Source organism: Mastigoproctus giganteus, chromosome 13 (genome assembly GCF_048544385.1).
Source record: "Mastigoproctus giganteus isolate SK-2022 chromosome 13, ASM4854438v1, whole genome shotgun sequence".
Lineage (NCBI taxonomy): Eukaryota > Metazoa > Arthropoda > Arachnida > Uropygi > Thelyphonidae > Mastigoproctus > Mastigoproctus giganteus.
Window position 1 is genome coordinate 137,543,958 of NC_143587.1, and position 23,486 is coordinate 137,567,443.

Below are 23,486 nucleotides of genomic sequence, written 5' to 3' on the forward strand. Positions count from 1 at the left end.
TTTTTCAATTACCAATTTATTGGTGACCTGTTCTGTCTAATTTTTCATGCAATTGAAACGTGTATTGGTTTATGGTCAGTGTAGATATTCCATAGGATATTGTTGTTAATACTTATTTATTCGTTTGTTCAATTCTGGTTATCCCAACATTGTCTGTGACCAACAAAATCTCATATGAAAATTTAATTTATCTAGATAACTGGTTAAGAATCTGCTGTAGAAAGGGTATGTGTGGTGTTTGTATTTCTTATGGCTTTGAGCGATTCTGAGAAAATTTGTACTTTTTGAAATCAATTTTTATCCAGATTTGTTTAAGGCCTGCAGTTCAGCAGTGCAGATACATTTATTTTAGAGCTGTTGGCTCCGACTCGAATTAGAGTACTGGCCATTAGTCTCCACTATGGTCTGTGTTTGAGCCGTCGATGTAAATTTGAATCTAGTGTGGGTATTGGCCTTCGTATGCTGAACGTTTACTTTGGATAAAGGCGTTTTTCGTCAGTGTTTTAAATGGGAACCACATACTGATTGAACCATTTCCACAGTCGATTTTGTAATATTGTCCAGAATGAGGTCTACGCTAAGAAGTACTTTTTCAGGCATATTCCTGAGGGCCGATTGACTTTTGGATGCACTCGACAGACGTTTTCATAACTTGAAATGCTGGATGGTTCGGAATGAACTTTATCTTGGTAGCGTGGAATATTGGAAGGTTTTGCTTCTGTATCTGTAGTGTTGTTGCATGTGCTTCAACGTAAAGACTTTTCGCAGACTTCGTGTAAAATTCTCTTAAAGCCAAATGTAATGCATTGTGGTGAATGGATTTAGCCATTTTAATGCATTTCGGCTTTGTTGAACCAAACTGGTGCACTATAATCAAGTGGAGATCCTACTAGTGCTTGGTATAATAGGAGCATCTATCTGATCCCAACCTTGTTGCTGACAAGACTTTCAGGATATTTAATTTCTTTAGGCATATGATGCGAAGTTGCTCAATGTGTTCAACGAATGTTAATCCCTGTCTAAGATTAGACCTAAGAATCTCATACTTTGTACAAATGGAATTATCTGGCTTTCTATAACTCTGATTCAGGGTGGAAGTTTCATTTTCTGTAGAAATATGTGCATGTAGTTTTTTGTAGAGAGTGGAAGCTGTTTTGTGCCCACTTACTGACTTCGTTCATTGTTTCGTGAAGCTGGCGCTCGATGATTTATGTTGAGAATGTTTAGGAGATACATGTATTTAAATCATCTGCATACAGAAACCTGTTTGTTGTTTAGTACGTGCTAAGTTATTATACTATTTATTTTAATGCCAAATAGGGTTGCATTTGATACTGGCCCCTGCGGGACTCCTAGGAGAAAAACTTAGAGGGAGTGGCATTCATTCGTACCTCGAAAGTCTTGTGATGCAAAACATTCTGGATATACAAAAGAAGGAGTCCTGTAGACCATATTTATGTAAATCTTGAAATAGTCATGTAGTATCGTTAAGCTTTATTAAAATCGGAGAAAACCAAAAAAAAAAAAAACGTTCCTCGTATATTATATTCTAACGATGGTGGTTTTTTCGGAGGCCACATTGTGATGGACAGAGGGTGTAATTTTGCTCTAGGTACCATGCGAGTTTTGTGTTAATCTATTTTCTCAATGACTTTTCCAAGGTATCATTTTAGAGAAATGGGACATAGTTGCTTGGTTTCGAGAGGGCTTTGGTTTTGGGAAGAGTCTTCCCGGAAGACTAAGAATATTGCGTGGTATCAACTGACTGGGAACTGATTTTTAAAGAAAATTTTATTGTAAAAATTAAGCTAAACTATTTGGGACTGATCATCTAGGTGTTTCAACATCAACGTCACATACTCTTTTTCAGTGCGAGAGGGCTCGTTTAAGTCCAGACATTGTAAATGGTACAATTACGCTGTTCATTGTTTTTAGTGATAAATTTTAATGATTTCTCATGGTTTGTTTCGTGTTTGGATAGCAGATGTATAGGACAAAGAAATTTTAGAATGTTTTCTATTAGTCCCGATTCTTGCACTGCATTTGATAAAATGCAGTTATTCGAAGGGGGGCATGGACCAGATCCAGATTTATACTGATGCCTGATATTGTACTGATATTTATGCGTTAATTATTTATTCAAGCTATTATTTTATAATCTTTTCGCTGAACAACAAATACTCTGATTACTATTTATTTTGATTCAGATTCTAAATCGCCAACTTCTGAATGATAAGTCAAATATTCTTTCGTGAAGCATTTCAAACCTACACCTGATCACATTCTCAGTTAAGAATGGTGCAGTTTAATTTCTAGACAGTTTCCAGAATTTTTTATGGTTAGAAGTTTAGCGTTATGATAGCCAAATTACGAAGTAAAGACTAAAGCAATGTAAAAAGTGAAATGTTTGAAATACAAAGGGGGAAAGGATCTCTCAAACCCAAAGTGGTCTGGGAGGCTCATTCCCCTTGTTTTACAGAACTGACTTTTACAAGTGAAAAACCGAATTTTGATCACATGTGCGAGATAGTCCCAAGAATGAAAACATCTATATACGCCTAATCATATACTAGCTTCTCTCCTCCACGGTATGACAATTCTTAGCATTCTGGGGTGTCAGTGTTTGATCTAGAATTATTATTTTTTTTCCTTTTATAAACAGAACTGGTTACAAATGCAATAGATCAATATTTATTTTATTTTTTTAACTATCTTTTCTTTGTCCTTTCTCTTCTTTGTCCTTTGTCTTCAAAGAGTGTGGATTGAAACATTTAGACATCAGTCATTACAATTTCATTGTTCACCAAAGTGTCATCTGGGACAAACACCTCAGTACCACCGCTATAAGGGTACTGAAACTATTGTTGAAATGTTCCCACTTTCTGTGACAACTTGCCTGAGTGTACTACTTTCCATATTAAGAACTAAGTGCCGTGTAGCTCCTGGAAAGCTATTTAAATATTGACTGAACGTAACATATCGCATGGTGAACCCTTTAAACAAGATCAAAGGGGCGACCTGCACAGTCCTAGAGGCGTTCGAGTGTTTTGTACTGCACTCCAGTCACTGACCTCACTTATTTCCTTTCCCCCCCATTAGTGTCTGTACTCCATATTCAAGGTGACCTACAGTTTCAACAACGACACACATAAGAGGGTTTGTAGGACAGTAACAGAGAGTCATTACCGCATAATGGATTTGGATTTAGTTACATACGAAATTAATTACTTTGGGAGTTTTACAATCTCTAATTGGGCAGATTGTAACGTAGTTGAAACTCATTCAGTCAAAACAAAGCTAATTTTTCTTTTCCCTACACCCCCCCACCTGGACCCGACTTCTGCAGCAACGACTGAAAATTATAATAAAAATCGCAAAAAAGTAATAGAAAATGCCAGAAAATACCTATCTGCCACGATAGTATAACGAGTTCGGTTAGGATAACAGGAAGAATTCTTAAAGGCATCATCAATCTGGATTGTGGTTACCTGATCTCAGGCAGACCCCTGCCTTCCAATGATTTATTCTTTTTTTCATCAACGCAACGTGCAAATCGGTCTGGAACGACATTTATACAGACATAATACATGATAAAAAAGATTACAGCAAGTACCGTTTTAAAAATTGGGGCCTGACATAGCCGAGTGGTCATGAGCTTGAATGCAGTAGCACGCGCTCTTTGAGTCGACTAGGGTTTGACCCCGTGACTGCTGAATACGATTAACGTTTGTATCGATGATTTAATGTAAACTACACTGACCTGGTGGTCGTGCCGGAGTATAAACAAGAACATAACTATCTAACTAGTACACTGCAAACAAGAAAAAAGAAACCCCAAAAGAGCAAATTTCACTATGCAGGAATAAAAAGAACTGCCACCAAATTACATTTTTCATTGTAAGATCCTTAGGTGGATCGTAGGATGGGAGCAAGGCAGGCTGTTGAGGATTGTGATAAATGTTGCTCTTCCGACTGGGCAAACAAGAAATGGAATCCCTCAAGGATCGTATTCTTAGTACTGAGAATACTCCTATTTCTGATTTTCTTAAATGACATCGACGAAGGTATACGGGGCGTGATGTCAGTATTTGTTCCAGCATGGAGATTGCACCTAAAAAAAAAAAAAGTTTTTGAAGAGGCTCAAAGATGAACAAGCGTGATGAGATCGGCTAAAGAGCTTCTATACGATGACAGACTTCGAATATATGGGTTAAGGAGCTTGGAAACTAAGCACCTTAGAGGAGATCTAATTGAGGCCCAATAAGGCTCAGACGAGATAGTAAAATGGCGACATTTTCACGGTTATAAACGATACCCGAACTAAAGGTCATGAGTTGAAATCGGGGGTGGGGGGAGAGGTATACATTGTATTGTATAAGTTTTATCCAGCGAGTTGTTAATTATTCGAATAAGATGCCTACATGGGTAGTTGAGGCTGATAGCTTGGAAAAATTCAAAGGCCAGTTGGATATGCACCTACGTAAAAAGGGAGCCGTGTGTGTGTGTGTAATTTTTTTTTTTTTTGTTTTGCCGGTGCAACAAAAGCCTGAACTTTCTTGCATCATATTGCTATTACCAATACTGCGAATTATCTTTTCTGTTATGCGTAATTAGATGTTCAGTGTTGCATACATGGTTCATCAACATAAAAGAGTGCATTCTTGATTGATTCTTTTCCTAATTTAAATTTATTTACTTAGAACTTTCGTTGAAAATATGAAACAAAATCGCTACGAGTTTTGCATTTTCTCGTTATTTTATTATTATTTATTATTATTAATTTTTTTTAGTTTTCCTAGAATCTCAGAATTCAAAAGCTTTCCCTGCATTGGTTACAATCAGAACAGAAATGAACTGCGATTCTTTCGAGGAACTAGGGTCTTCCTTCAACTTTCATCTTCAGACAAGCTAAAGAATGGGCAGCCTACCTCCCAAAATCATCGTACTTCTTTCTGGTTGGCACTATCACCCAAGCCATTTACTTCGCTTGAATCCTAACCACGAGAGCCTTCCATGAACATAAAAACGAAAAAGCAGTGTACTTTTCCACAATTTAATTGTCTAAAAAGAGTTACCAAGAAGGGTTAAGCTGAAGACTGATCTCAGAGGTATTTCTCGGCATCGAAGTGGTCTAATCAGCGCACTCGGATGTTACGAGTGCGTAGGAAGTTCTGATTATTATCTTATTATGTCATGTCACTCATTGGAGGCAAGAAAGAGTAAAGAAAAAAAAAATGGCAGTACAAAAACTTTAAATTTTACTGCGACAACACGAATTGTGGTTAATGGAGAATTTTTTCTGATTTTGAATGAATGCCTCGGACAAGTTTCCGTTGTTGTTGCAGGCAGTTCTGAAGAATGTAGTTAATTCCTTAGGGACTAATAAACACTTTCTGTCTAGCAAACAATGAGTGGTAATTGGCCACCAACTCAGCATGGCATGCTGCTCACACGAGCAAGTAAATGCGTGGAAAGAAAATTTTTCCGTCGTGTCATCACGTATATCTCAACCGGATTTGCAGCAAGCAACCATTACCTACATGCTCCTTTGCATAAGCGGTGGCAGTACTTGATTAGCGACCAGACGAAGAATTCCAGGCATACCAGGGTGCTCAACGATTGTCATAGAATTGCCTACACCTTTCATTACCTGAACAGCGGAGAAAACCTGCTCGCTCGGTCCTAACCTTGAGCGAAGGACGTGGCTATAACATTAAATTGTCAGGAAGCGGACATGGTGAATAAGCAGGTTTGAGGTACTCGGGAGGTGGCCGTAGATTCCGGCTCGCTCCCCACATCTCACCCACTGGACATCGTCCTTCCCTTAACTCTCCTCTTCGAATGACACGTGCTACTCCTTTAACTCTTGAGAATTTTTGTTTCTTCGACCAGAAATGCAGGGAGGAGGCGGAACAGATGGAATTTAAATGCATTGCCCGAATGCAGGAAGTTTCAGTTTAAAATTACTTTCCACATCTGACTGAGACTGCTAAGAAAATGGTCTTCTGCTGAAGGTTTTCCTTATTGCCGTATCACTCATTCATCAAAATTAAAGCATTTTACTGCGACAACCCTTAATTTTTGAAAGTATCCGGTGATCAAATTTTCAAGATAATAAAAATACCTGCTACCCTAGGTTTTAAGTTTTTTATCTCTTAATTATAAACTTTTCACTTAGAATGGCAAGCTGCAGCCTACTCTTTCTCCTACGAGAAAAGAAATTAATAAAACATAACTTTTGCTGGACGCTACAGTCTCCATCATCCGTGACTCAATAGTTCTGTCCTCAGTTAGTGAGGGTTTTTCCTCCCCATTCTTCACGTATTCATAATACGAAATAATTGGAGGTACCAATTATCCCCTATCACTGATCATTGGCAATTTATCGATCCAGGTGGTAGAACGAATTCAGCTTTCTGCTACTGTGTTTAGTTTATTGAGTATGTGTGTCAGTAGCACAGTCGCCACCTGAGTTTTCTCGATGACTAATTCTAGAAGCCGAGAAGTTCACACGGAAGTTCTATGTAATCTTTCGCTTCTTTCCACTTAACTGAAACGTGTTATTATCGCCGACGAAAGTTTGAAGAAACGCGTTAGTTGAGTTACCGGCTCCGCCCCCATAGTGTCTGAGGAAAAGGAAGATAGGCAAAGAGCTTCTCGGCTTTGTGTACATAAACCCGCGTTATTAGTATAATAAAATAAATCGGGTGTGAAAAAAACCAGCAAAACCTTCCATAGCAATAATAATTATTATTTACCTTCCTGTTCTTTGATTGGTGATGCTCTTTACTTTACTTTTCTTCTTCCCACTCTTAAAATCTACTGTGACAATCTTAGCAACTTTGTTCTGTGGTGTGGTGAAGGAAATCTGGTAACAGTCCGCATCCACTAATGCAGAGTGTCCAATGGTCTTAATAACACTTCAATTCAGGGTTTTCTGGCAGCAGGAATGGGGATTCTTTCCAATACTTAGGAAGTGCCATATTCAGATGACTCTGTATCCATTCTTTGTTTGGAAAATGGTGTTTATGCTAATGCGTTTTGGAAAATATTTATTTCTTGGAGTTGTTTACAACAGTGAAATTTTTAATTAAATTGTTTTTTATCAATTGAATTAAAATAAATCGATGATTAGTTTGACATTCTGTAATAATGATCACTCTTTATCCTAGCAAAAACTGCAATCATTCTTTGTGAATAAAAGACTGACACTTCCAGGACGGTTGTTTCAAAGCTTACAGCTTCTCATCAGCTGGCAAGTGGTCTCTATTAGAAGACGAATGCCGAACTGTGAATGAATAATGTATTTTGTTAATCGACATACGTATGTTAATAGAAATTAGCTGATGAGAAACCAATTAGCTTCGAAACATTTATGCCGGCGATATCTCAGATTTTTAAATATACAATGGACTTGCCTTTTCAGGTGATGCTGCAGTATAATTTAAAATTAGGCAGAACGTAAATAACGGTATGTCTGTAAGTTGAACATGAGCCACACCATTAAGGTCGAATACTCGGCTTTATCTTCAGCGAGAGAAAAAATATCTCCATGTTCAAATTTTATCATACTTCACTGTCTACGTTTTTGGTGTAAAGACCGGAACCTTGTCCACTCGTCCCGTAAGGCTGTGACTAGTTCTACATTTGGGTTATTCTGTTTCAAGTCAGTCGACACCATTGAGAAAGGTACAGATTTTTCCTCACACAGTAAACGGTACTATGTATTAATAAGCCCTACTCTTCTCCGTAGCTTGTCATGGTATATTTTTGTTTCATTTTTCTTTTTCTCCTTTTTTTTTTTTTTGCACCATATAAAAAAGAATTAAGTTATCGCTTGTAATTTGTGATCAGTACTAAATGGAAAAAAACTAACATTGTGGTTTTAAACGCAATACTGCATTCTAACCCAAGGTCAAAGGAAACGACATCGAGCGCCGGAGTGCAGCCACTTTTACATAGGAAGGATATAAAACAAAATTAACAGGAAAAAAGGCGGCGTCTAATATTTCTTGTGACAGTTGTTTATCTCCAAATTCACTTAATGTTGAATGCTATTAACACTTTAAAATATTTACGCATACTCAGAGTAATACATAAAACAGGTATAAAGTGGTAAAAATAAGCTTTTCTTTGATGCTTCAACAGAGTGAAACAGACTATACGACGTCTTATTCTATCCTGCAGAGTTATTGCTCCAAAACATCTCAAAGATGTTCAGTTATATTCAGTTCTCAGCTAGAAATGGCAAATTCACGACATTATTCTAATTAAACCACTGTTGCACTGACCATGCTTTTAGACACAGTGCATTAGACAGTCATAACTCAAGTAAGATGGAATTATTAGAATTCCAAAAAAAAAAAAAAACAGCCGCATCCTCAATTTCACCGACGACAACAAGTGGACCAAGTCGAAATCGCATGAAACAGATCGATATTATCACCACCGCACTTCGCGCACTTTTCTCATACTTTAGGGGATCGCTAACGGCTTCTACCTGTCTTGGGATGAATGGTCTCGTTACTTTCTCTCCTTCACTGGCGTGCGATGTTTCCCGATACTATCAGGAAGATGGAGTACATGTTGTTGTTGTTTTTTTTTTTTTTATATCCACTGCTCTATTGCCTGTAATGAGGCTTCTGGAATACTTCTCAGGGATGAGGTATCCCAATATATGCCGACAAACTGTTTGCGCGCGTGCATACATACGCAGTTCAAATAGGTCCAGTTAACGTCACCAAGACCTCAGGGTCCAAGTAATCAATGTTTTGTATCAATAAATTGCACGTGTTCTAAAGACGATGTCTATGTGGAATGAAAAAAGCCTCGAGAATCCCCTACCACCTGTTTGGAAAGACTGGGACCTTCTCAAATGGGTACAGAGTGACTGATTCAGTCAGCTACGAAGTGCATTTGTCACGAAATAGTTGGAAGATTTCAGAATGAATTGTGTACAGAGCAGGAAGACAATGAACCATCCTTTTCCGTGTTCCAAACATATTTTTAAACAGACTTTTTTCTTTTTCTTTTTGCATGCGGAAGTTCGTCCTAATTTTCACAATCCCCCTTTCATTTCTACAACGGAAGACTAACGGTTGACACACTGCAGTCTGCGATGAGTTTACAGACAAAACTCCTGTCTCGCTCAGCGACTGTGAACGATGTCTCACCGTGTCACGAAGATGCATTGTTCTCCGTGTTGACAGTCGCAGAAATTCGTTAACCTTGTTCGGAACTTCGGAGTTGTGTAATTTATAATTGACTCTCGGCCAGTCCTTTTACCCACTGGTCAGAAGATTATATTCCACTTGATTCACACTCCCGTGACAATTACAATTTTACCAGAATTCAAAGCGTAAACTCTTTTCGAAGAGTACCATTTTGCTAGTGGTTTCCAAACTGTTTGCATGTCGTTACTCCCCACCCCCGAAAAAGTTTTTTTTTTTTTTTGTTTATATTGTTTATTGAGTTAAGAAAACAATCGCTTTTCTACAAATTGCAATTGTTTTCAAAATTAATGTTGTTTTTTTTTTAATTGAGTTTTTAAATGTTTCATAAAGTTTTTGATTTTAAATGTTTTTTCATATTTTTAATGTCTTGATATTTGATTTAAATTTAATGTAGTTCAGAATCCTTATATAAAACTTAAGTGATTTTAAAACTGATGAATCTTTGCTTTAAAAAATGACGGGATGAACACAGGTGTCATTGCACTGCCTTTCGTACTAGGAATTATATGCCTTCTCGCAACAGGAAGATTTTCCACATGGGTTACTTGTATGATAGATACAACAAATCCGCTTAACTACAAGTATCGTGTAGGGAAATAATGAAATGGACAAAAAAATAATTTTTACCGATCTAATTTGGCGTATGAGTTGTCTTTCACGGAATGGTGACGAACTACAGATGATCATCCCCACCAAGGTATAGCTACCCTTCTGCTACGAGGAGCAACATTTAGTGGTCGCTTCCTTTCTGTGATGTATGGAGTTTTTGGTAAATGTGCCCTTTGAGTTTCCTTAATGTTATATATCTCCTTAGTTTTGTCTGTTTCTTGCTATTTTATTTTTAACTTCTGTATTTTCCTCCCTTATCAGTTTCACGCACGGTAGTAATTCGCACCAGTTAGTATTTACAGGTCAACTCAGGGAAAAACCAGAAGTACAGACTGGAAGTCAATTGCATACGAAGCTTTCTTGTCTGCTATTTAGCATTCTACCCGAAACTTTACCCCATTTTTGCTCAAGTTACCCACATTCTGTTTTATGACAGGAACAAAGAGATACGTGTTGCCTCCAACTTCCTGGCATTATATAAACAAATATAAAGTATGCCAAAATAAAGATCCCCCCCCCCTTTTGGTACACTTTTAAGAACGGACCAACCAGTTTAGATTCTATGAACGTAATAAATTAATCCCAGTTCTGAAACATCTGAAGAACTGGAACAATCTGGCATCATTTACTGTGGATATACGCACGTAATTATTCTGCAGCAAAGAATTGTGTAAATTAATTAACAAAGAGCTAATAAACTATTTTGAAAATGAGTACAAAGTCGCCACCCAATCTACACATTACGAAAAGCGTTAACTTTCTAGAATGGTGTGCTTAAGTAGAGAGGAAAAACTTTAACAGGATAAGTCGGTTAAGGCAATTACAACCCACCCGCTTTCGGTGAAAAGTGGGGTTCGGGAGCAAATCGATGGTGAGCCTCTTTCTGCATCCTCTAATGGGCAACTTAGAAAACAGCGAGTGCTCCAAACTGGATACCCTGGGAGTGAGTAATTGGGACTATTTGAAACGAAACGACATTCAGATAATATAGCTAGCAGGAGGCTTGGACAACCAACGAGGAAAACGTTGGCTGTCTGGAAGTAGTGATCTTGCACCGCAGGGTGATATTCGCAATGACAAAACATTACAACGTACAATGTCTGCACCAAGCCAGATGTGGGGTAAATCATTATTCATGAATTCACTCATAACAAACTGTTTCAGTCCTACCTAAAAAATTAAACAAAGTTGCAGACCAGGACGTATTTGCTTTCCCCTTCCTTCCAGGCCTGCTAATCTCCAGCTATTATTTAACTAAAACTGGTTGTTCCACTGCACTGAAAAGCTTAACTGGACAGAGGGGGTTAAACTAGATTGTGGACATTGTGGGGAAGAGAATGTCTATTCAGGACATGTCCTAGAATGTAAACTATGCGGTTAACTCTCGGTATGGCAATTCACGGCTATTGACCAGTTTCAGAATGCCACGATTAAATATGCAAATTGAGATCTGAATTGTACGATAAAAAGTATATAGTTATGGGCAGAACCGGGAAAATTTTTGCTGGCCTTACTTTTCTCGGTGGTGTTACTAAAACAACTACTTGTAGCAATACACCAATTGTGTTTCATCTTTTTCCTGTTGTTAGTGTTTATCATTTTGCACCTGTCTCTATTTTTATTACTTTTTTTCGTCTCTCGTTATTGAGCTTTTGTGTGTATTCCCTTATCTGTTTCCCCATTTCTTATGTCAATGACACATTTGATGAAACCTTTCAACGCTGAAAAACTAATTAAAGCTCACTCAGCGAAGTGCTTTGTCTACAAAGACAAGGATACACTTTTTTCAATCTCTCCTTAACCTCCTGCCACATTAACAGGAAGGTCACAAGAAGCATTGTACGTTTGCCAACGAAAGGAATGGTAATCATACAATGCCAACAACAACAAATGCCTGGAATGTAATTCTAAGTCACTGTCCTTTTGAAGCCCCTAAACCACTAACCCATTACATAGTTTCGCAGTATAAATCAAATACATCCACCTATATAGAACCACGGAACGTGCGTTAATGGAATAATACAAGAGTATAAATTGTCTAGCAATTCAGGGTCGTTTTGAAGAGAGAATTGGCTGCAGCGAACCTCAACATTTTTTGCTGTTAAGCTAATGTTGCAACTCTTTTGACCGAAGTAAAATGAAAAACGAATGTCATTTGCAAAACCCGCAGTAACGGTACGAAGTAAATTAACTATAGGAAAAAGAAAAAGCTCATGATGTTTAAAATAAAGAGTAGTGGCGATAGGCGATGAGCAACAAGGTCAAACAGGAACATTTTAACTGTAAATAGGAAAAACTGAAAAAGCTTTGATTGCTGAGCTAAAGCTATTTGGAAGTTGAAAAATCATTACATACAGGATCTCGATTATCAGCCGCGACATTGCCTCGAATAATATATTTTTATTTGTTCCCCTACAGTAGTTGCAATAAAGAGTACTCACGTACGGAGAAATTTTGTTAAACAAAATGCAGCATGGGAATGTGTGCAAAACAAACGCATATGCAATGCAGTACGTGCATGTCCAAAGTCAAATTTGTAATTTCTTTTTAAAGACTTAAAAAGTTGAGTTCTACACACACCAATCGATGTTCATTTCTAACAAGCTATTTTATTTAATTTTTAAACTATTTTATTCTTTTTAAACAATCCAGTTGTTACACAACACCCTCCCGACCAGAAAAAATAAACTTTTTATTAAATTTAGCATGTTCATTGTCGATTAAAATTCGAGCACATTCGTAATTGATCATGGTAGAAGATTAATAACGAATTGGGTAAAATAAATATGTTTTTCCAAATGTCAGTTTTACGGTTGTTAATATATTCAAATGCTGGTTGACAGTGACATGACTCAAGGGCCCATTTACTCCCTTTTCTCATTCCAAAGGTGGTGCACAAAACCTTACTTCCGGCTTAGTTGGGCATCCTTTTAATTAAAATTTCATACAGTACTATCCGTTTTCTGGCTTTTGTCGGTCTGCCGACTATCCAATTAACAAAAGCTTCAATAATCGAGATTCTCTTTTGAGAATCCTGCTATTGTAAGCAAATAATGGGCCTGGTCCTAAAAGAAACGTTAACAGCAGTCTCTACTAATTTGATCACGTTATTCTTGGTTGCTTGTAATAACATCTTTTGATGATGACTTCTCTGTAATTGCTTACCAATTTATTCGATGCTAGAAAAGATTTCTAACCAAGACATTTAGTGACGTTGGTTTCGATTTTCTGTTTACACTTCCGCAATCCATACAGGAGTAGTTTAGAAGAAAAGACCATTGCCATATTTAGCAATCACGTGTTTTCATACCATTAGGCTTAAAAACAAAAAAGGGGTGGTCTTTTTTTTTTTTTTTTTGGTAGTTATTGGCGCATCGGCTTCTGTGGCCATAGTGCACCTCCCAAGGTTTTTTGCAGTACTTTGATCCAAGCCCGAGGCGGGATTCGAACCCGCGCCCTTTGGATTGCCAGGCAGGCAACCCAAAGGTCGACCCCCCACCCGGTAAAGACTCGAACCATGATCAAATGAAACGCTTGCACTACTGTACCCTCGCGTTTTATCTTAAGATTAAATAAGTGATGTGAAGCAACTGTAATTTAAAAGAAAGGTCTTCAACAGATGCTGAGTATTGCACTAGCACCATTTAGCAATAAAGTAATATATATATATATTTTTTTTTTTTTTTTTATTTCAATTCGGCTAAAGTAGATTGAAATTTTCGAAACAATTCAGACTGAACTGCGGATAAGTACCGTTATCAATTATATTCAAGTTTCTCATATCTTTTTTAAAATGTACAACATCACCTGAAGAAGTGAATTCGAAAATTTTTGAAACTCACAAAACAGCTTAAATTCCCGGTCCACTGCTAAATTTCATAATACTGTTTACACAGCATCTTAAAGGTTTTTCTTTATGGAATAACAGCACACCACTAGGAAATCCACCGAAAGCGGCACTTTCCCTTTAGTGTTTCAACTGGGGCGGCGCCGTCGATTTCATTCCTGAGCGGCCTATTCAATACATCCAAAGATCATCGATACTAGTTCTTTGACACAATCTACCTTTTGGTGTCAAACAGGCCAGAGACCCCAATTTAGGAAAAAATTGACTTAACTCGCTTTACTTCCATGACTTCAGGTGGTGCAAAGGAACGCATACATTTTAAAATAGATAAGAAAAGAATGTTGATAATAGTCAAGTTTCGAATTAGGACACAGGCTTCAAGGAAGAAGAATGGAAAAAAAAACAAAAAAAAAAAAAAAAAAAAACATAATATAGGCCTATAACACGCAACCCCCTTTCAACTCCCATACTCCTTTCAGGAATTAAAAATAATTAGCGCAAAAATAGACATTTCTGAGACGTGCAGAACACTAAAAATGAAAGGCAAGCTCCTGATGTAACCGTATATCCAAATACTGTATAGTTACATGAGAGAATTCACAGCTACCTCAATATCAATCACAGAGACAGTGAGAGATTTAATGCAATGTTTCCTGCTGCATTTTTTTTTTTTTTTTTGGTATTCCATTGTGTCTTGGCGATATCAGCCAGCAGATACGACAGAGGAATTTTCCATTCCTGATATTTGAAGTAACACAAGAGATTTTTTCTTTCCGCTGTTTTCTGTAAGTACTGATCTGACAGTGGCGAGACTGTTTGAATCCAAAAACTTCGACCCTGGGAGACATTAAAACTTGGTTCTGAAAATTCGGAAGAATTTTCAATCCTCTTCAATCGAGACTGTAGTTAACAGATCTATAGCGAAGGGAATAGTTTTTCCTAGTGAGTTGATTCAGGTTTTTCAAATAGAACAGCCTGCAAATCAGTCCATCAACCACACACAAAATGGCCTAAAACCCAACAATTACAGTGCTGGGTAAATTCAAATCTTCCTTGCAAGACGTTCCTTTTAACCCCAAAATAATTTCGAAATTATTGAAAGCAGTTTATCAGAGAGAGAGTTCTTTACAAGTAAAAAGCCATTGGACTAACAATAAGTATTATTAACAGCAAAAAAGAATAAGGAATCGGAAGAATATATAGCACACAAACATTTCAAATGAATATATTAGTTTCCAACTTAACTAGATCTGTTGTAAATGTTTTACTCGCAAAAAATAAACTTGGATTTTGAAGTGCCACACCAACTGTAAATATCTCCACTACAACTGAAAGGAACAATCCACTAGTTAAATTAACTAGTGATACTAATAATAATATAATAATAAACTAATAATAATATATTAACCAAACTTTTTGTTTTCCACGGTGAAAATCTTTTAATCATTTTCGGGCAGACTTGTAATCTCTTCCCTTTCCCAAAATCTTTTTCCAATGGGTTTAAAGACATCTGAACGATAAGACTCACAGCAACAGAACAGTGAAGACTTCAAGGGACGTTCCGCGATAAAATAAACAGTGGCGTCACAATTCTATTCTTTTGTTGATTGGTGGCTTATTATTTTATGTTTGTTATTTGCATAATACACTGCGCTTGGTGCATCTACCCAGTAAGATGCATACCCGTTTATGCGGGCCGTTGTCTACAAACAAGGTGCACCTCTACTCCCTCCACACAAGACGTCCTTGCACTGTCTGTGCTGGGCACGTATCGAACAGGTCGACCTTGAGACGTATGCTTTCTTTTTATACAGCCTTTCTTCACTACCCCGTTTCGGCAGACTTCCGCCATTGAACCACCCAGCAACGGTACTCTTATCTCAAGCTATAAATGCTGCTGGTTTATCTGGCCATCGCGTGTTGGTCCAACTTACAGGTTAGAAGCTTCCTTTCCTGAGTAGTAGCGCTGTTAGAGCAAGGCCAAGTAATTGTGATTAGCGTCCCCCTTAATAGCTGAAAACGGGAATCTACCACTGAGATGAATACGTTAAAGTCACAGCGTTTCTTCAATATCACAGATCCGTTTCAGAATCCACCTCATTCAAAACTTCCTACAAACAATGCTTATCCAGATCTTAGTGAACTAGATTCCTCCAGGTGCTATCAAACTGCTTTTTATTATACTTCCCATGTGGTGAAAGAACTCAGAGCTGGGATTCGTAAGAAATTTGTGGGGCGAGGGGAGTTGCCCGATCAACTAAACTAACAGAATTCAAAAACTTTATAAACAAATTAATTTTCTCTTTGTACTCGGGGACGATCACACGGTCCGAGGAGTCCGCAAGATAAAAAAAAAAAAAAAAAAATACATGAAACAACTTGTTTGTTTATTTGGTTTTTAGGAGCATTAGCAACTAAGGCCATATTGCTCTTGGATATGCAGTGGTCATTCCCTGACCTTTCCGCATCCTCCGTATTTGGTGGTGACTGGCTCGAACCCCGGTCTAATCAAGAAGCGTGTGCAACGCACTCCTGCTCCTTCCCACCTGGCTACGGAGGCAGCTGCACATGAAACAGCGCCACGCAGGTTAGGACCACAGGCAGTCAATGCATGTATACTTATGTACCCTCACGTTTGACCACTTGGCTACAGCAGCTTCTCTAACAACAACAATAAAAAATGAATCAGATGAACAGAATTAGTATAATAATTGCTAAATGATGCAAGGTAAGAGCTTTTACCGCATCTGCCAGAAAAAGAAAAAAATTGCATTCATACCTCCCTTGCAAAAAAAAAGAAAAAAAAAAGTACCTGTTCAATTCTGAACTAAAGCAAACTATCAACTTCAGCTACCCTGACAGTAATTTATTCTAATGGTCTAACAACATGCTACCCGAAAGTAAATTTCATGAGCCTTCTGTTACTCACCAAAATTTTGTTTCTAAGACCCCTGGTTCTTCTCTCTGCCAGTGAAAATATACCCTCGTTCATTTTAATGACTGATTCCCTTCAAGACCTCGTATACCTCTCTCAGGCGCCCCTCTCCTCCAAGAGGTCTAGTTACTCCTCGCCAATCTGGTAGCCCCCAACACTTCAAGTGTGGCCGCCTGACCTGAACGTAATATTCTAAATGCGGTCTCACCATCATCTTATACGAAGGGATAAGGCCATCTTTTTCCCTTCTTGCGAAGGTATTACCATGTGCCTTCCTAGTAACCTGTTTACACTGCTGGAAAAATTATGTCGACTACGGAATTATACGTTGTGTACTTTTTTTTTTTTTTTTAATTTTCATGCAGAACCTCCTTATGAAGAGATTCAATTTGCACGATTTGGCCTGATTACTTGGATTATAAGAGTACAAAATAAATTCTGAAACCCCTTCAACAAAGTACGTCAATGCTGAATTAAGTCTTTATTCATGACGTGATGAATCGGAATATATTTCAAGTCTTTCTCCCTCAAAGCTTTGGGTCTCTTACAAGAGAGGCTCCCTGCGGTCGACCCTGCTTACACTGACCTGTTTATGATGATATATGCACGATTACTTTAGCATGCCCTTTCTAAAAGACAAAACGTGTAGTCGAGGTTAGCGAAACATACTGTGAAGAGTGTTTTGTCCTCTTTGCAAGAGTTTTACGTCATCGATGGAAGAGGTGATATCAATGAGGTTGCCATCCTGCCAACAATGCTGCTGATGTGTCCTTTGAGCGAACATCTTCCAATCGATGACGTCAGATGATGTTTCCAGAACTCCCAATATGACAGTTTGAGGGACGCCAGTGTACATGAAACGTGCAATGAAAGGAGAAACGATTTTAATCAAGAAAATCGTCAATTGTTGCTACACCATTTATATCCCCAGTAAGGGGATATTTGTAGAGTATAGAGTAAAAGAATAAGAAGCTATGGATTTCCTATCCTGCTGCACGAGTGTTGCTTTTTTTTTTAAAAATGTTTTCCATCCTTGTTTGTGACTAATAAAAATCACCCCTAAAAACGTCTTGCTATAATTAATGACTATTCTTTGTACGTGTTCTTTCCATTCACGAACATAACGCTATCATTAAATTCAATTTAATCCTCGCAGCTGCTACTGAGACGCCTTCTTGGGGGATCCATTCAAAACAGTCCTCACCTTTTTCATCGGAGACCAAACCAGTTCAGCTGTTGCGTTGTAACTTATGCATCTGTCTTGGAAATGTCACATCTGCTGTTAGATCGAGGCATTATGCCAATAACAAGTAAGAAGGTAAACCTGGTAAGGGGGAAGAACAAAATGTTCTATATGGACGCTGCTTTTCAAGTGGCAGATTTGTAGTGAAAGGAGACTCCAAAAAAAAAAAAAAAAAAATCAAGGCTGAATGCCAGGGCATTCGACACTAGTACTTTCTTACAAACTACATCAACAGTTGTTTAACAGTTAAGAGACTTTTCTGATAATAATACTGATGCCGGGCTAGAAGTGTCCTATATTTTCAGGGGTTGTGATTTAGACATTCTTACAACACGATTACTCGATCGTACGAGTCTATTGACCTTACAAAAAAATTGAACGATAAAGATTTCTTTGCGCCAAGGGCGGTGCTAATCTAATAGGGTCCTTTGGCGATAGTGTCCCACATATAGTTATTTCGTGTCCCTTTTTATTGAAGATATTATTGTTGGTCCGGCCAAAATAAAAAGGAGTCTACAATGAGATTTAGCAAATGAGCCACTTACTGATGCAGAAAGTAGTGGCACGTTTGAAGGCTATTTAGCCGTATATATAACAAGAGCATATCAATTCCCTGCTTCCTTCTTTATTGAAAAGTGAAGATAGAATGGAAATTGAACTTTTATATTTTATACATAATTATAGTAGCTTTCTACCAATTTGGAATCCGTCATCGTTTATAATTATAGCAATTTAAAGATTATTATAACAATTATAAGAAAATGTATTATAATTTCCTTAATCAGTAAGACAATTCAACAAAATCCAACTGAGTGCATATTTAAAAAAAAAAAAAAAAACTGATGGATAAATATGCCAAAATTTCAAAATCGCATGTTTCCATCTAGGCTTGGTGTTTATACCTTTTCAGTTTAATTTCTTTAATTTTATTAAGCGAAGCTCATGAGCCACTTATTTTTCTTGGAATATAATTACGATTGTAAATCTTCGCATTCTTATTCCGGAATTTAAAAAAAAAAAAAAAAAGTTACGCTGCATGCGTTCTTTGTAACCAACCTAATCAACTAAACGGAAGTTCTTAGGCGCAGAAAGACAAATGAACAGGAAGAAGAATGCTAAAATAAAACTTAAATAAGCCTTAATATGGACATCTCTTACCTTTTCATGCATGCACTGGTCACGCTATAACCTACCAAGTTCCAAGTGGAACGTGGTTTTTTTTTTTTTTTTTAAGTTCGAAAGCAGATCTTAAGTCAAATGTAACAATGGCTCATGACGTCACCAGCAACTTCATGATTTGTGTTCCAGTATAACATTACTTTCAGTTTATTTTTAGCTGTAAACGGTGTCATATTTTAAAAATATTCGTGAGCGACTTAACGGTGCATTCTTAGGACATTACGACACGGCATGCGAAACATTTCTTTGCTACTTAAGTTAATTAAACTTATAAACACCGAACCTAAAAGTTCTCCACAAAGGAATGCGTAATAATGAGCACCAAATTTAAACGGGAAAAATAACTCGTACCATTCTTTTAGCTCAAGTGATTCCCCGAAACATTAGACCCAACACGGACACATTCCATGAAATTAATTACTTTCTATTAAATGTAATTCTGCTGGTAATTAAATCCATTAATTTGGCTAATGATAGATTTGTCGCAATATGGGTGGATGTACACCGAATCTCGCATGTCACAGAAAGAATAAACACCATAACTGTATGAGTAATTTCCTCAATATTGGGGCCGCTTTTTTTTTTTTTTTTTTAAGTATCATCATCGTTTTTGGACCGTATAAATAGCATATCCCAACCTCATAGTCTGGCGTCAAATAAAGAAAGAACAGAGTTATAGGAAGAAACAAAAACCTCCGAGATGCTAATGACTGTCAACATTTGAATGTGAGCCAGGAAAAGCAATCGCACAGAAAACAGGCCTAGCTAGTTCGCGAGGTCAACGTGTTTGGAACTTACAAGAATTCTGAGACAAATATAGAAATGAGGTTACAACGGAGATCCAAATACCCAGTAGCCATCTTCATTTCCTTTCCTTTCTGTCTCATTAACATACATCACATTCTCTTGCGTAACGTTGAGTCATTGGAAGGCAAAGATTTCTTATGTAGTGTTTTTCTCCCATTCTGATAGGGCTGACTTTCTTTGGTGTTTTCTCAAAGGAAGGAAAGGCTTTTTGTTTCTCTTGTGCCGTAAGTTTTCGTTTGCTTAGTTCGTTCTAGGCCCTGCTTATGTCCTCTATTTTTTCTACTATTTCCGTGTTCCATTTTCTCATCGATCTTACTGGTTTTTTAGCTTCTCTCCTGTAAGTTGGTGAATCACAACAGATCTAATCGGACAGAGTTGTGTAGAAAAATACAACTTGGTATTACCTTAGACCAGTGTTTTCCAACCATTGGTTCTCTTAAAATATTTGATATTTGATAATAGCATCTTTTTCGAGTCGCCATTATCAAAGCCTGAGATAAGGCTAACAATTAACGAGTTTTTACCAATGCTTACTTCGGAAATCCTTTGTTTCACTCTTATTTCTGTTCTTTCTGACAGTAGCGCATATAAAATACGATCACAGACCAAAGTGGGATTTGTGAAATTTATTTTCAAATACGGTATTAACTTTGATTACAAAACCACATTGATTTGAATATTTCCCATGCATTGGAACACTGGGTTACAAGTCCAGTCCTGGAGTTCTGGGGTGCAAGAATTAATGCTGGACTACTTGCCGATCCTAGTATTATAAAGGTTCCCTTTGTCCTAGTCAGGAAAAAGGGGAACCTTTGAGCTGAAAAAGCCTGGATGCGTTCTCCCGCTGCACCCCTCTGAAGGACCGATCCTGCTGTACGAAATGATAATCCTGCTGGATTATCATTTCGTACTCTTCCCAACCACCATCAAAATACATAACTGTAAACTCTCCTTATTCTGAGATAATGGCTAACAAACTCCAACTATAAATATTCGTATACCATCTTAATTTCATGCTTTCAAAATCATAGTCGTCTTCGAAGATAGTGTTTAATTGGATTTATGTATTAATTTAGATAATTAAATATTGCCCGTTATGCTCCTCCAGAACTAGAGTCCGGTTTAAACTGGGACTTAAGAAATTCCCCTAGCCTTTATTAGGGTTTTTTTCCATGGTTATTCCGAATGTTACAGCCCGCACAATATGTAAATCGGCTTACGAACCTACCCTTGTACAGCATGTCCAATGGCCCAATTTTAAAAACCGCTGAACTGAGATTTGTTAAACGCTATCAATTTCTATGGACAAAGTATGAAATTAAATACGAGAAACTCAAATATACTGAACACAGCAAACTAGCACAGCCCTGTTTGAAAGTGAATATGCTTTCAGGAAAAAAAAAAAAAAAAAAAACACTGCAGGGCTCGTTTAGAATAACTGAAACAAGTACCGAATGTGCCGTTGCCTGGGGATTATTGTGATATTTTCCCAGCTATGCGAGACAAAATAGTAGCCAAAATAGTAGCTATGTGCGCTTAGGAAAACAGCCAGGTGCAGCTTGAGGAGGAAACTGCACCCAAGTATTGCCTAGTCCACTAGAAATATTTTTAGTAACAAAAAAGTAGGGCATTTATTTCCTCATTTTCATTACCGAATCAATGGACTGGTAACCGATAATTCCAAAAAAATTATGATTATTATAATTAAAACCTATTAAAAGGTCAAAACCACAGTATAATTGCATCTTCTGAAGATTGGTCAATTCTATTGACAGCAGACAAATCTGCGTTCAGATTAGCTCCGAAGGCTGATTAAATAAAATTAAGTCTACAATTGAAACAAAAAGGGGAGCATAGTTCCCCCCCCCCCCCGTTATATCAACCCTAACAAAGTTAAAATTTATTACTTACTATTTCCTGCCTCAACTTGCTCATCGCAATATCCATCGAAGAGCGCCACTTCCTAGGTGACGGGTGTCCTTTTTGACCTTCGGTCAGCGTATCGTTAACTGCAACAATACGGTCGGACGAAAGCCCCGTGCCCGGGTCACTAGCAGTTCTAATGTGAGTATCCTCAGTGGGCGAAACGTCTTTGGAAACACACAGACTCCATCGCTTTTTCATATTCTCCAACCTTTTGGAACGGGTTTGGAAAAAATCGCAGCATCTCTGCACCACCGTGCTCCGACCCCTCGAAAACCGAGCGAAGGTGGGAGAGGGTTCTATTTCAGTACACGGGTTCGAAGCGGGGAAACATGCCATCTCTTGACCGCGTATTGCTGCAGGCAGGTCGCAGACAGATGGCATAAGTGGCACGTTCTCTTTTGTTTGCGAGAGGGTGATATTGCACGAGATCCCACAGTGTAATGTTTCAGATCGGGTGGCGATTTAATTATCTCACATCGTCACCAAACGAACCCTTAACAATTCGCCGAAGAAATATTTCTGGCGTTACTTCCTTCGCAATGTCAACCACGAGAATGAGCCAGTACCCTGAGGTGCTCTCGCACCACTAGCGAGCGAAGTCAGCTGATAGTAACTAATGGAGAATTACTCACTTCCGTCAACGAGAGGGAGGTTAGCGCACAACGATCAACACGCTTGTTCCCGTCTGCTCGTACATGTGACAACTTGCAAGAAACTCTACCGCACCATCTCCCTTCGCTGTTCTCGTCAGCAGTGAATTCCACTCCGGCTCACAGGTCAGGTGTTCAGATTCGACGCACGTCAAATGTTTCCTCTGCAATGCGCATGTGCAGTGGCGTACAAGTAACTACGTTATTGGTGAGTGGAAAAGCTTAAGACAAGTTGAGCCTCGTAGGAAAATAGAGCGCTCGCTTTGTCATTATTAATTAAGAGATTATGAGACGTACCCAGAGGGGTGCCAGACATGTCGTGTCTTGTAATTCGATGATTTCTTGGGATAGGTGCCTTACCGCCAGCCATATCATTAAAAAAATAAATAAATAAAATAAAAATACAGGCTACTCCTCTTCCTTTGCTACGCACACAGAGAGCGGAAACGTAACGTATAATTTACTAATATTTTAATGAAGTTAAAATTATGTTGATAAACTTAACTCTCTTGACTGAAGACACGTACAATGATGTGGCCGGTTGTCATGGCCACACTAATTAACTGGTACTTTTTAATTCTAGGAAAGTAAAGTTTGCGCGAAGGTTGAGGTCATCGTACATGCCTTTGGGTGTTTTGTGTGCACGAAATCCTCTGTTATTAGTGAAGGACGAAACGATTCTTTTGAATAGCTGCGTATAAGAAATACTAATGTGGGTCACTCGTGGTACAATGCATAAAAATACCGGAACGGGATTGCTTTTCAAATAATCTCATATATAAGTTTTGAAACTGCCTATTCGTGATCTCTTCAGACCACACTGGAGTGGCTTTTGAATCAAAAATTATATTGTTGGAAACAAAGATTGCAGTTTACTTTAAAATTAACCAGAAAAAAATCGGAACTGCTAATTGGACAGCAATCGAAGTTATTGGAACATATTGTGATTTTCTTTTCTTTATTAAAATTAATACATAATAGAAAAAAGCCGGATGGTCGCGAACAGTGTTTAGAAGGAAACAGCTGTAAAGGAACATTTCCACTGAGACTGAAGGTG

At 37.9% G+C, this 23,486-nt stretch overlaps 1 protein-coding gene across 1 annotated transcript in view; it reads right to left on the bottom strand.

The window, feature by feature from the left end:
- The window catches only part of LOC150076472 (uncharacterized), a 60,436-nt gene extending 37,922 nt beyond the window's left edge, over window positions 1-22,514 (bottom strand). The window contains exon 1 of the mRNA XM_090387065.1: window positions 21,765-22,514. Within this exon, the coding sequence (XP_090243191.1) occupies window positions 21,765-22,160 (396 nt within the window). The 5' untranslated portion in view covers window positions 22,161-22,514. The remainder of the gene's footprint in view (window positions 1-21,764) is intronic.
- Window positions 22,515-23,486: the final 972 nt, after the last annotated feature.